At 43.7% G+C, this 12,591-nt stretch overlaps 1 protein-coding gene across 1 annotated transcript in view; it reads right to left on the bottom strand.

Moving 5' to 3' along the window:
* The window catches only part of CACNA1A (calcium voltage-gated channel subunit alpha1 A), a 143,794-nt gene that overhangs the window by 130,514 nt on the left and 689 nt on the right, over window positions 1–12,591 (bottom strand). The window contains exons 3-6 of the mRNA XM_044685076.1: window positions 10,296–10,448; window positions 8,638–8,649; window positions 7,663–7,671; window positions 6,986–7,155 (exon numbers count right to left, since the gene is read on the bottom strand). Coding sequence (XP_044541011.1) covers window positions 6,986–7,155; window positions 7,663–7,671; window positions 8,638–8,649; window positions 10,296–10,448 — 344 coding nt within the window. The remainder of the gene's footprint in view (window positions 1–6,985; window positions 7,156–7,662; window positions 7,672–8,637; window positions 8,650–10,295; window positions 10,449–12,591) is intronic.

Raw genomic sequence — 12,591 nt, forward strand, 5'->3', positions numbered from 1 at the left:
AGGGCTCCTATTCAGTGAAGAGGATTTGGGGTTCAAAGTAGGATATATGTGTGAACAACACATTCTTTTCTGAAAGCACAGAATGATTATCTCTTCCCCATCCAAAGTTTTCCTTCCTGGCCTTGTCCCACTTGGAATCCTCAGGACACTCTTGCATCAAAATAAGAGCATGTGGCAGCCCCCCACCCCATTCCCTCTTCTCTTCACTCCTCAAGCTCATACTTTAGTAACTTGGAACCCTCAGTGCAGACAGCAGGACAAAGGCTTCAGCCCATAAGATGCTCTATCTCCTATTTGCCCAGGCCCGGGAGAATGCCCCATTTAAGTAACCTCGGACCCTACATCGTCCCTTCCTCCCCATCCTTTGCACAAGGCCAGCCTCCTCCATGCCCACACTCACCAGTAGAAAGCTTTTCTCTCACTTCCCTACCGGCCATATGGTCAATAAAACTTTACACAATTTACTTCCAGGCAGCCCAGTGAACAGAAAGAAGAGGACAGATTCAGGAGGTGTGGTGGTGGCAGAACTGGCAAGCTTTGTCAACTGCCTGGATGTAGGGCAACGAGGTTGAGATTGTGGGTCTGGGGAAACCAGAGGGTGGGAAGACTCGTCAGAAAGTTTAGAGGAGGAGCTGGCATATAGGGAGAGCTGTGGAGCTTGTAAGGATGAATCCAGGGGAAAATATCCATCAGGCTGTTGGTGATGAGGCCTGAAGTTTAGGAGAGAAACTCGGGCATGATATAAAGATTTGGGAGTCATCTACGAGGAGATGATATTTGAATCCAAGGGATACACTGAGTGATGGGAAATGGAGGAGATTATGAAATAAGAATGTATATACAGAGAAGAGAAGAGAGCCCAGGAAAGAGGCTTAAGGAGGGGAGAGAGACCCAGAATTACAACTTACACCCCAATAATTACCTTTCTCAGATTTCTTATCGCTCTGTTGATTGCAAATACACTTGTAGTCCACTGAAACTTCTGGATCTTTTTCAAATAAACTGCTATTTAGTTATGCCTTTTGCATCTTGCACTTGTGCTTTTATTTGTATCATCAGTATTTAGCACAGTGTTTAGCATCCAGTAAATACTTAATAAATGTTTATCGATTGCTTGAACTGACTTTTGGAACCATCCTTTATTTTGCATATCTACCTATTCTGCCCAACTTCAGTAATGTAATAAAGTTATCCTAACCCCTGCAGTATGGATATGGGGCAAATAGTCATCGATTCTAAGATTAGACTGAAAGCTCCTTCAGTACAAAGACCATCTTTTGTCTTTCTTTATATCCCCGGAGTTTAGCACAGTGACCGACCGGACACATAGTAGGATCTTAATAAGTGACCACTGGCTAAAAAGTTTCTTCTCTCTACTCAGAGTTATGCTTCCATTCTGAACTTTAAAAATATTTCCCACAGAGTTTGTCTAATGGTAGTTTCTGGAAAGCAGGAAGGTCATTCCATACTTGTTGAAAGCTAAATACTTTGCAAGCCCAAACTGGGACTTTGATGCATTTAACAAAAGAAATGGCCTGGCCCTCTGGATAAATGCTATCATAAAAAAAAAGGAACTCAACAAGATGGATGGTCTCTTGCTAGCACTTATCCCAAGAATCATTAATAGTTCAATGTCAACCTGAAAGGAAGTCTCCAGGGGAGTGCCCAAGGGATCTGTGGTTGGCCCAACACTATTAAACCTGTTTATCAGTGACATGAATAAATGCATAGATGACAATCTTATCCAATCTGCAGAAGATACAAAGCTGAAAGGGATAGTTAAAACCCTAGATGTCAGACCCAGGCTCCAAATGAATTGTGATAGGGTTGAATCCAAGATGAAATGTCATAGGATGAAGCAAAACCTCTTACACTTGTATGCAACAAAAGTTGACTTTACAAGTCCTTGATGAAGGCATGACTAAGCAGCAGTTTAGAAAAAGAACAGAGGGTTTTAGGAGGACTATAATTTCAATGTGAACCAAGTATAACACAGAAGTTAAAAAAAAATGTCCACACATCCTTGGGCTGCATTAAGAAAGGCAGAGCTTCTAGGAATTAGGAAGTTATAGTGCCACTGTGTTCCCTGCCCTGATCAGGCCACTTCTGGAATGTTATGCTCACTTCTGGACACCGTATTTTAGGAAGGACAAGGAAGAGCTGGAAAACATTCAAAGAAGGGTGACTGGGATGGTGAAGGGCCTCAACTTCATGTCATCTGAGTATTAGTTGGAGGAAGTGGGAATATCTAGGCTGGAAAAGGAAAGATTTGGGGGACATGATGGTTGTCTTCAAGTTTTTGAAGGAACAATGGATTGAAGTCAAAGAGTTTAATTTAAGTTGGATATCCGGAAAAACTCCCTAACAATCAGAATTATCCCAAAGTGAAATGGGCTGCCTCAGAAGAAGGAACCGGGTTCCCTCCATCATGGAAGTCTTCAGGCAAAGGCTACACAGCCTTACTCCTTGGGCCCAAAGAGAGCCATAGCTTGAACATAAATGGCAGGGCAAGGGTTCTGGAAATCATTCTTATTGCTAACCAGAAAGGTGGTTTCAGTGACCAGGGATGGGGCCAACATTCCAAAGGGTGGGGGCCTTTGGCCCTGCCCAGAAGTGGTTTTGGTTCATTCTCACACGAGTAGGCAATGATGCAAGTCATATCTTTTGGCTCCTCCAACAGAAAGCCACAGTAGCTCCTTGGGTGGGCGAAGTAGATGATGTCTGATGACTTTTTACAGACTCAGAATTTCTGAGTTGGAACAACTTTAGTGTCCGACCCACCCCTGATAAAGAATTCGGACATGTGTTCATCTTGCCTTTGATTGAAGACCTCTAGTGACCTCTATGGAGGCGGGGTGGCCCCTATCTCTAACGCAATCCATCCCACTGAGAGACAGCTGCAATTGTTAGGAAGCTGGCTCTGACAACAAACCTCAATTGACTTTTTTGCCACTTCTACCAGTTGCTCCTGGTTCTCTCCTCTGGGGCCAAAAAGAACAAGTCTAATCTCTCTTTCACACAATTAAAGATATCTATCATCCCTACTCCCATCTCCCACTAAGTCCTGGTTAAATCCTGGCTCCTTTAATTAACCTTCATATGACTGGCCTTAAGCCCTTCACTATCTTGGTTGCCCTTCTTTGGATGCTTCCCAGCCTACCTACGTTCTCCCTAAAATGGGGGGTACTCGAAACCAAACACGATAATCTTAGAGTTGTTAGCCTAGCTGCAAACCCTGACAATGGCTGAGGTACAAGCCTTGGGACTGATGTGGCAAGTGGTAGATGGCTATCTAAGACACTGCCTAGAGAGGCAGAAGAAGACGGAAAATTCTAGTTCTCTCCTTGCCTCTTAGGAAGATGAGTTCAGGGAGCAGCAGCTTTATTTGATTATTGCCTAAGAGTGCAAACTGACACAACTGGGTACAACTGAATGCTGTCCCCTCCAAACCAACCTTACTTTATTCCAGGTCAGATCTTGCAGATACTCCTTCCCTCCAGCAACAGCAGGGGAGATTCTAAGTTCTAGAACTTTCTTGGAGCCCTTCTCAAAATCTAGCACAGACCAGGAATCAGTCTGACCATGAACATTCAATTTTAGGTCCTCACTCCATCCCTGCCCTTAGATCGCATCCTTGCTCTTGGCCCTAACTTAGGCATGACCACTGAGATGGAAGGCTTGCCTCCTGAGACCCAAGGCATGGAAAAACCAGCAGCTCAGGTTGAGGAATTGGGGGGATCAAAAGGGATTTAACCCAGATGCTCGGGCCACTTGGGCCACAAGTTATACGAAGATGAGGAATTCTAGGCAGGGGTTTCAAAGAGACTGAAAAAGAGTGTGATAGGGAAAAGGGGAGTATGAGCACTTGGGGGGATCAAAAAGATGCCTTATTCTAAAGACACTGGAAAAGCCTAGATGTTATGAACAGTCTGTTAGCAACTCCCAATTTAAACTTCCCAGAGAGACTTCTGGTAACTTTCATTCATTCAGTATAAGGAAATTCTTCCCCTACTCCCACTTCCTGCTTTGCAAACCCAGGGCCTCCATGCAGAGTTCCAAGGCTTTTTCTGTCAACACTTTGGACACTTGACCCAAAGCACTCATACTCCCTTTTTCACTATCACACTCTTTTTCAATCTCCTTGAAACCCCTGCCTGGAATTCCTCTTCTTTGTATAATTTGTGGCCCAGAACCCAAACATCTGGGTTAAATCCCTTTCTGGTTTGGGCCCACACAGGGCTTCCTATGGAAAGATCATATTTCTACTCCTACCTAGTTCTCTCCAAAGACTTTTGAGGTCCCTCAGCTCTCCTACGACCCTTGCCTGATATAAAGCTGCTTCCTAATTATGTGAGTTGGCTGATTGGCTATTTTTTAAAATAACCCTTAACTTCAGTGTATTGGCTCCCTGGTGGAAGAGTGGTAAGGGTGGACAATGGGGGTCAAGTGACTTGCCCAGGGTCACAGAGCTGGGAAGTGTCTGAGGCCAGATTTGAACCTAGGGCCTCCTGTCTCTAGGCCCGACTCTCAATCCACTGAGCTACCCAGCTGCCCCTGATTGGCTATTTTTAAACTGACCCAAGCAGCAAAAAACTCACCCTGGAGCCCCAAGTCAAGGTAACTGTTTTCTTCCACTCCTTTCAGAGACCTATAGCATCTTCCAGACTTAGTATACTAGCCTGGTGTTCAAGTCGCCCCATGCCCTTAGGATCACTAGAAAGTTGAGCCCTCATTCCTGGACCTACGCAATATCATTTAACTCACAAATATAACTCACAGTACCATTGAAAGCCAATGACTGGGTTTTCTTCTCCACATTGTCTGTCTTTCTTCTCCACATGTCTGTCCCTGGTTGCATCTTGGTTCTAGCTCCAAGAACAATTCAACTGGGTTAAGGAGGCTTATTCTAGGAATACCTCTTCTTGGTCCAGGAATTCATTTACTTGCTCCAAGAATTAGTTCATAGATTCCATGGTGGAAAGGACCTTGGTGTTCGCTAGTCCAAACCCTTCATTTTACAGATGAGGAAATTGAGGCTCAGAGAGGCTAAATAACTTAAGATCATACTGGTAATAGGAGCAAGCATTCGAACCCATATCTTCTGACTCCAAACAGTACTCTTTCCTTTGATTACTTCTGCTAGATCCAAAAATCTGACCATTGCTTTACCCCTGTAATTCTCCTCTTATTGGCTTGAATAATGTAGCTCTCAGTTTGGTCTAGGAGCTTCTTGTGGCTGCCTGTTTCCACTGCCATCTTTGGGGCTCCATGGACCCCTGGAGGGACTGGTTGGGAGGGCTTCCCTTCAGGGAATGGAGTCAATATGTATCTGACTTGCTGCTCTCTGTGAGACTTTCCAATTCTTATTTTCTCCATCTCTCCCAGACTCCCCACCCTTTCCCCCCTTACTTTCTGTTTTAGAATCAATACTGTGTATTCGTTTCAAGGCAGAAGAGTGGTAAGGGGTAGGTTTTGGGGATGAAGTGATTTGCCCAGGGTCACACAGCTAGGAAGTATATGAGGTCAGATTTGAACCCAGGACCTCCCGTCTCTAAGCCTGGCTTTCAATCCACCGAGCCACCTAACTGCTCTCTCAGGCTCTCTTTTTAAAAGGCTAAATCTCAGGAGCACGTACTGATAGGGAATTAGCCAACCCTCCTCAGTGTATCAGATATGGGGCACAGAAGATATCTCCTTATATAGCTATTATAAGGAGATATCTTCAGTGCTAGAAGTCTTCACCAGAGATGACCTACTACATTCATAGCATCTCCACAATCTCCCAATTCCCTGTCTTACACCTGCCAATTACCAGTAGCTGTTCATTTGTTCTTTGAGGCTTCTCTGAGATCAGCAAAGATACTGTATTTGCATCTATCAGTCCAGAAAAATTTCCCAGGAGGTCTGTGGCCAGAGAAATTCACTTAGGTGAGGACACTGTGCTAATGAGTTCAAGGGAGCAGGTTCGCTCTCCATGGTAGTAGAACTGTTTGTTTTGCCCTGTTTCCTGGTCACAAGATTAAACAGCAAACTCTGGCCACCTGCTTCACCAGTAAGAACATGGTTGCTGTTCACAAGGAACACAAGACCAGATAAGAGTATAATCTAGAGAAACCATCCTCAAAGTGGGCAGAACAACTTTAGGAGCATGCTGTATTAATGGGTGAGGGGTCCCCTCAGGCTAGGAAAGAAGGAAGGCACACTTGACCAGCCAGCCATTCTATGGTATATTCTAGTGTACTAATACAGTACCTAATAGCTCATGGTAAATATTAGCTTTCCAAAGAGACAAGGCCCCTTATATTGAATTTCCTGGTTTGTTAAAATCCTGATCCCCCCCACCCCCGAGTTTAATATCTTTGAGATCCTGAAATTTCCTTCAGGATCTAGATAGGTGGTCGGGGACCAAAGAATTATAAGATTTAGCAAGAACTGTGCAGACACATGTGAAAATGGAAGCCAGTGATTAACCAGGTCTCACTGTGGATATGTTACAGGTCCTACCCCAAAGCTGCTTGGAAGTCATCTAATCCAATTGCATCATTATATAGATAAGAAAACAGAGCCCCAAAGAGGGGAAGGGTCTGAGCCACATACGTAGTAAGTGACAGAAGAAGGATTTGTTGTAAAATGCCATTTCTGCCCTTTTGGGAAACATTCCCAAGGCTGATTTCTTTGACCCCTGAACCTGATTCCTTCTTGTTCCTGGGGAAAGTTAGAAATTAATTTAACCACCAGGTGCAGTCAGCAAAGATTCAAACGTGGGATTCAAACTCCAAATCCAATGTTTCTTCCACTTTGTACCCACTGTGCTATCTATGCATCATTGAAACAGTCTCTCCAACCCTCCCTTCTCACCCACTCCACTTTCTTCCTCTACATTAGCCTCAGAAACATCTATGGGACACTGCTGTCCCAGAGGCCAATGCCTTGCTCTTGCCTTCCCCCCCTCTCCCTTTCCCTCCCAGCCCCTGGCAGCACCCACATTGTAGAGGAGGTCAGTCCACCCTTCCATGGTGATACACTGGAAGACAGTCAGCACTGCAAACAGGATGTTATCAAACTGAGTGATCCCATTATTGGGTCCTTCCCAGTAGGGCTTGCATTTGGTCCCATTGGGGCAGGTACGGGCAGGTTCCTCTGTTCCACATGGAGCTGGAGACTCGCCCTGAATATCATCTGCAAGAGAGAAGGGAAAGAGATGATGACCACAGTATCCAGAAGTTTATGGGAGTCAGATTAGGGACAGACAGGAGAAGCCCTAGTCTTCAAAGGGGAGTCAAAGGAAAGCAAGAACCATGCAGACACATGTAAAAATGGAAGCCGGGACTAACCAGATCTCACTGTGGATATTTTACAGGTCCCACCCCAAAAGCTGTGTTTTCAAGACTGTGCTCGTTATTGTTCTGCCAAGCCCTCAAGACATGGAAACTTTAGGATTTGCAGCGGTGCTTTCTCTTCAGCACTAGATACTTTGAGTGAGTACCCATGGTGGCAAGAGCAAAAATGAATTGTTTTATTAGCAATTTAAGCTGCTAAACATGCTCTCACTCAGTTCACATCTCCAGCAGAAATAAAATAAAACAAAATGGTGACAAGAGCCAGGTTTAACGGTGGTGAATTCATGTTGGTAATTCATAACGGAAAATAACAAGCTTTAACTTTTGCCGACTCAAAGAATTTTTCATATCAATAGTGCAAAGGAAACAATGCCACCAGCCAGAAAGATTTTAGTACTGATTGGACACTTCCATCTAGTTTTGGGGGAAAGTCTTTCTCAATGTGTATGTTGGGGGCAACGGGGGAACACAAAAACATAGAAAACATGGATATTTCTTCTAAGAAATCACTCCAAAGAGCCCTGGGGTCATTTCTATTTCTCTGGCCACCTGACAGATCACATACAAAAAAGGACAACCCAAGTACCCTCAGGCTTGGGTTCCTGGGTTATTCTTCTGTTAAAGCAGAGAACCTGACATTTCATTTTGGGAAAAAGTAAGGATTCTTGGCCTGTTGTCATGGTGAGGCTGCAGATGATTCAAACTGAATTGTTAAATGGTAATTTTTTTTTGGAGGGGGGGAGACAATTACATTCCTGGTACTACCACTGCCATGGGAGGAAGACTCTGCTTCTTTCTCTCCCATCTACTAAAATCTTCCCATCCATCAAAGCTCAAATCCCACTTCTTCCATCCACCTTCCTTTCATCATCAGAACTCCCAGTATTTCTGGTTCTCGAGGCTCCTGAAGCATCTACTATCTATAGAACTTATCTTGGCACTCAGTTGTAATTGTACTGCCTTCTTTTATATATGGATTTCTTGTCTCCCCAAGTAGACGAGAGGGTAAGGACCACATCTGGCATTATTTTAGTTTCTCATTCAGTGCCCGGAATAGTGTTAGAAACAGAATATGGGATCAGCAAATATTTGTTTAATGCCTGGAAAAGTGAATTCTGAGAAGTTTGCTTAATACAGCACCTTCTTATCCAAAATTGGAAGGAGCTTTTTGCCTTGGGCTATTTCCATAGTTTGGTATTCTAAGCCCTCCCTCTACCCCTGGCAGTCTGATTCCACTCCACCTTTTCCACCTTATATCACAATTCTTTCCTCCATTAGGCCTACATTCCAGTCAAACCAGGCTCTCGGTCTTTTTTGTTTGTTTAAACCTCGTGCTCTCTAGACTCTAACTTTGGTCCTGCATTTCCTGAGGCCTCTCTGTCTGGGTCTCTGTAGCTAAAATTCTGCCCATCATTTAAGGCTCATTTTGAATGCTACATCCTCAAAAGTAGCTGTTCTGCATTCCCTATCCTCAGAACTTTGCCTCTCTCCTGAACTTTCATATCTTACTGTGGATCAATTGAATGATAGATGATTTCGTGTTATAAAAATTACTGATGAAGATTAATAACACACATGACTGTGAATGATATGGTTGGAAATCAGTCACAGCTTCTGTAGATGAAGCTGGACACTTCTCTGTCCCTTCAGACTTCCCTGAAACTCTCACTTTATACTATATTGGAGCCTATATCTTAGCTGTTATTTGAAGTCTGACTTTGTTACTTCTTCCCTATATGACCATAATTAAATTAATCACTTCTCCTTTCTAGGCCTCAGTTTCTTCAGCTGTAAAATGAAGAGGATCTATAGACTAGATGATTTCCAAGGTCCCTTCTAGCTCCAAGTCTCATAATCCAGATTTTGGCCATCAGATTCCTGAGGAGAACATATGTCCCATTCCATTATACCATGTCCGCCCATTTCTGTGCAAACAAACCAACTTCCCATTTTCCTCTACCAAATGAGAAAAAGAGGGGCCTGGGTTGCTCTGATCATAGGTGGTATTTCCAATGGGCTCTGTACTGCATCTCTCTCTCTCTCTCTCTCTCTCTCTCTCTCTCTCTCTCTCTCTCTCTCTCTCTCTCTCCAGTTCCGCCAGGGTGACGTGGCCAGAAGCAGAAATAGCTCTGCCTCAATTAACACCTTCTCCATCCGGGAGAGAAATAATTAGGACGTTCCATATTGAGCACACTCCACAGGCCCAGGAGAAAAGGAGACAGAAGGAGTAGGAGAAAAGGGGGGGAGCCTCTCAAACAATCCTACCCCACTATTTATTTTTTTGGCTTTGCCCCATCACTGTCTGGTGGAGATCCTGAGTGGGGAGAGGGTCACTGAAGATGTCACCTCAACTGTGATTGCAGGCATGTTTGGCAGTAAGAAGGAGCACAGTAATTACTGGAAACGTCCCCTTTCCCACAACCTAACAATGGTGGATCCAAGAGGAGGGTCAGAGAACCTCTTCTCTGGCAGGTAGAGGTTCTCATTCTCTTTCCTTCTAGCACACTGGTCCCTTATGTTAATGAGAGAACTTAGGTGAGAGTCAGGGACCCCTTGGAAATATGGCTCTAAAAGACAAGCAGGAAGGAGAAGAACAAATTCCTCTGCTATCCTTCCTGGTGCTCTTTGCAAATAGGGTCATACAAAGTGAGGTTTCTGCTCAGGGCTGCCTCCTTTCATCTAAAGGCAATGGACACCTGAAAGAGTGGTTCTGCTCTCCTTCTTCCTCTTTTCCAGGACCCAGAAATACCCTAAGGCTTCAAAAGACAGCCCAAGGTCAACCAAATCTTAACCCATTTCCCGACTTTTCCAAGGAGATGCTCTCCTTCGCTTCATTGGTGCCAGGAACATAAATGAACTTCCATGCCCATTTCCAAGGGGCTCCTATAATTAATAGCCAAAAGAGAAAAATGGAAGGAATACTTGAGAAGCAAACCCAAGTGGCCTGGACCTTACCTGTCACCTCCTCAAAGCAGGTGGTATGAAATTTTCCCATATAAAATTCTAACCCTATGATTGCAAAAATAAGGATTGCAAAAAACAGGAGGAGGCCGATCTGCAGCAAAGGTATCATCGCCTTCATGATAGACTTCAGAACAACTTGTAAACCTGAAGAGAAAGAGACAAACCCCCCAAAGTCAGTGAGAAAGAGCATCCCAAAAGAGGACAAGGTACCTCTTTTTTTTTTGAAACCCTTTCCTTCTGTCTTGAAATCAATACTGTGTATTGGCTCCAAGGCAGAAGAGTGGTAAGGGCTAGGCCATGAGGGTTAAGTGACTTGCCTAGGGTCAAACAGCCAGGAAGTGTCTGAGGTCAAATTTGAAGCCATTATCTTCCCATCTCTGGGCCTGGCTCTCAATCCACTGAGCTACCTAGCTGTCCCTACCAGGTACCTCTTTATAGACTTTCAGAGCTCAGGGAAAAACTAACCTCTACAGAAGTGGTTCCCAACTCATGGACTGAGTTCCCAACTCTTGAGGAGTAGGGGGAGGAAAGGAATATTCCTTTTATCAACTGAATAAATAACACACCTCGAATATAGATGGGCCATCCTTTTTTCAAATATATGTAATGTTTCTACAATTAAAAATATATTGAATTCTTAGTAGCTTTTTGTCATTATTTTCTCAGCAATAGATAAAAATAATACAGCTACAATGAGGAAGTCTGCAAAAATTTTTGACATTAAGAAAGGGATCCTTGTAATCAAAAGGTTGAGTCTCACTGTTCTACAGAAGACAGACAGACAGATGGAGACACAGAGAAAGAGAGACAGAGATTCTTGGGTGAATAAGTAAAGGAAAAGAAAGAGAAGGAAAAGAAAAGAAAGACACAGAGATTCTTGACTTCCAACTTCAATGAAAGGCAGGCAGGAGTTGACATTAGCTGTGATGTCCAATTTCAGGCAAAGGAACTAACAAAAGGATGGTGGTGAATTTGGAGACCAGAAGGGGTATGACCTAGTAGAAAAAGCCTTGGGGTAGACGTGAATTCCTCAATTGCGAGATGAGAGGTTGAACTAGAGAGTGTATAAGGTTCCTTCCAGCTTTAACATTTTATGATTTTTAAGGCTGTTAAGTAACGGTGGCTATAAATCCTTTAGATTCCCAAGCTCTAAATACATAGTGCATAATTTGGCTACATGATTAGAAGGCATATAATCTGCCATCTGCTGTACCTATCTTGTAGAAAGGTGGAAACTCCACTAAGGGAAAGAAATTGTTTGGTAGAATTCAAGAAACCACAGCCAAATTTAATAGTAGAAAATATCAGGGTAAGTTTTAATAAAGGAATAATCCCTCCTTTCCTAAAAAAAAAAAAAGCAATTTGCCTTTCAATGAAGCCCATTTTTCTTTTATCTTTTTTTTAAACCCTTGCCATCTGTCTTAGAATCGATACTAAGTATAAGTTCCAAAGCGGAAGAGCGATAAGAGCTAGGCAAATGAGGTTAAGTGATTTGCCCAGGGTCACTCAGGGAAGGGGCCAGAATTGAATCCAAGACCTCCTATCTCCAGGCCTTGCACTCTATTCATTAAGACATCTTAGCTGTCCCCAAGCCTCCTCCTTCCTTCTTTCCTTCCTTCCTTCCTTCCTTCCTTCCTTCCTTTCTTTCTTTCTTTCAAATTCTTACCTTCCTTTGTAGAATAAATACTGTATATCAGTTTTAAGGCAGAAGAGTGGTAAGGGCTAGGCAATGGGGGTTAAGTGACTTGCCCAGGGTCACCCAGCTAGGAAGTATCTGAGGCCAGATTTGAACCCAAGACCTCTTGTCTCTAGGCCTGGTTCTCCATCCACTGAGCCACCCAGCTGTGCCCCAAGCCTATCTCTATTTAAAGGGCTTTACTGAGCAAGGTGAGGAATCACAATCACAGCCTCACATAGAATTAGAGAATTTCAGAGTTGGAAAGGGACCTCATAGGCCATCCAGTTCAACTGATGCCTGAATTAAAATCCATTCTTCAGCATCTCTGATTAGTGTTTATTTAATGTTGGCTTCAGGGCCTACAGTGATGGGAACTTGCCATCCACCCAGAAAGCCCATTCCGCTTTTGGACGGTGCTAATTATTAGAACGTTCCTCCGGGAGGTCCCACTGCTGGGCAACTTGGAAGGTCTTACTGCTTGACCAGGACTAAAAGAAACCCCAGAGAAGAAGCAAACAATGCCGACCTGGCCCCATTTTGAAGGAGGAAATGAAAGCCTACAGCAATTTACTTAGAGTTAAGCGAGAGGAGGAGGACATAAATAGGTCA

The sequence above is a fragment of the Gracilinanus agilis genome, chromosome 1 (genome assembly GCF_016433145.1).
Source record: "Gracilinanus agilis isolate LMUSP501 chromosome 1, AgileGrace, whole genome shotgun sequence".
Classification (NCBI taxonomy): Eukaryota; Metazoa; Chordata; class Mammalia; order Didelphimorphia; family Didelphidae; genus Gracilinanus; species Gracilinanus agilis.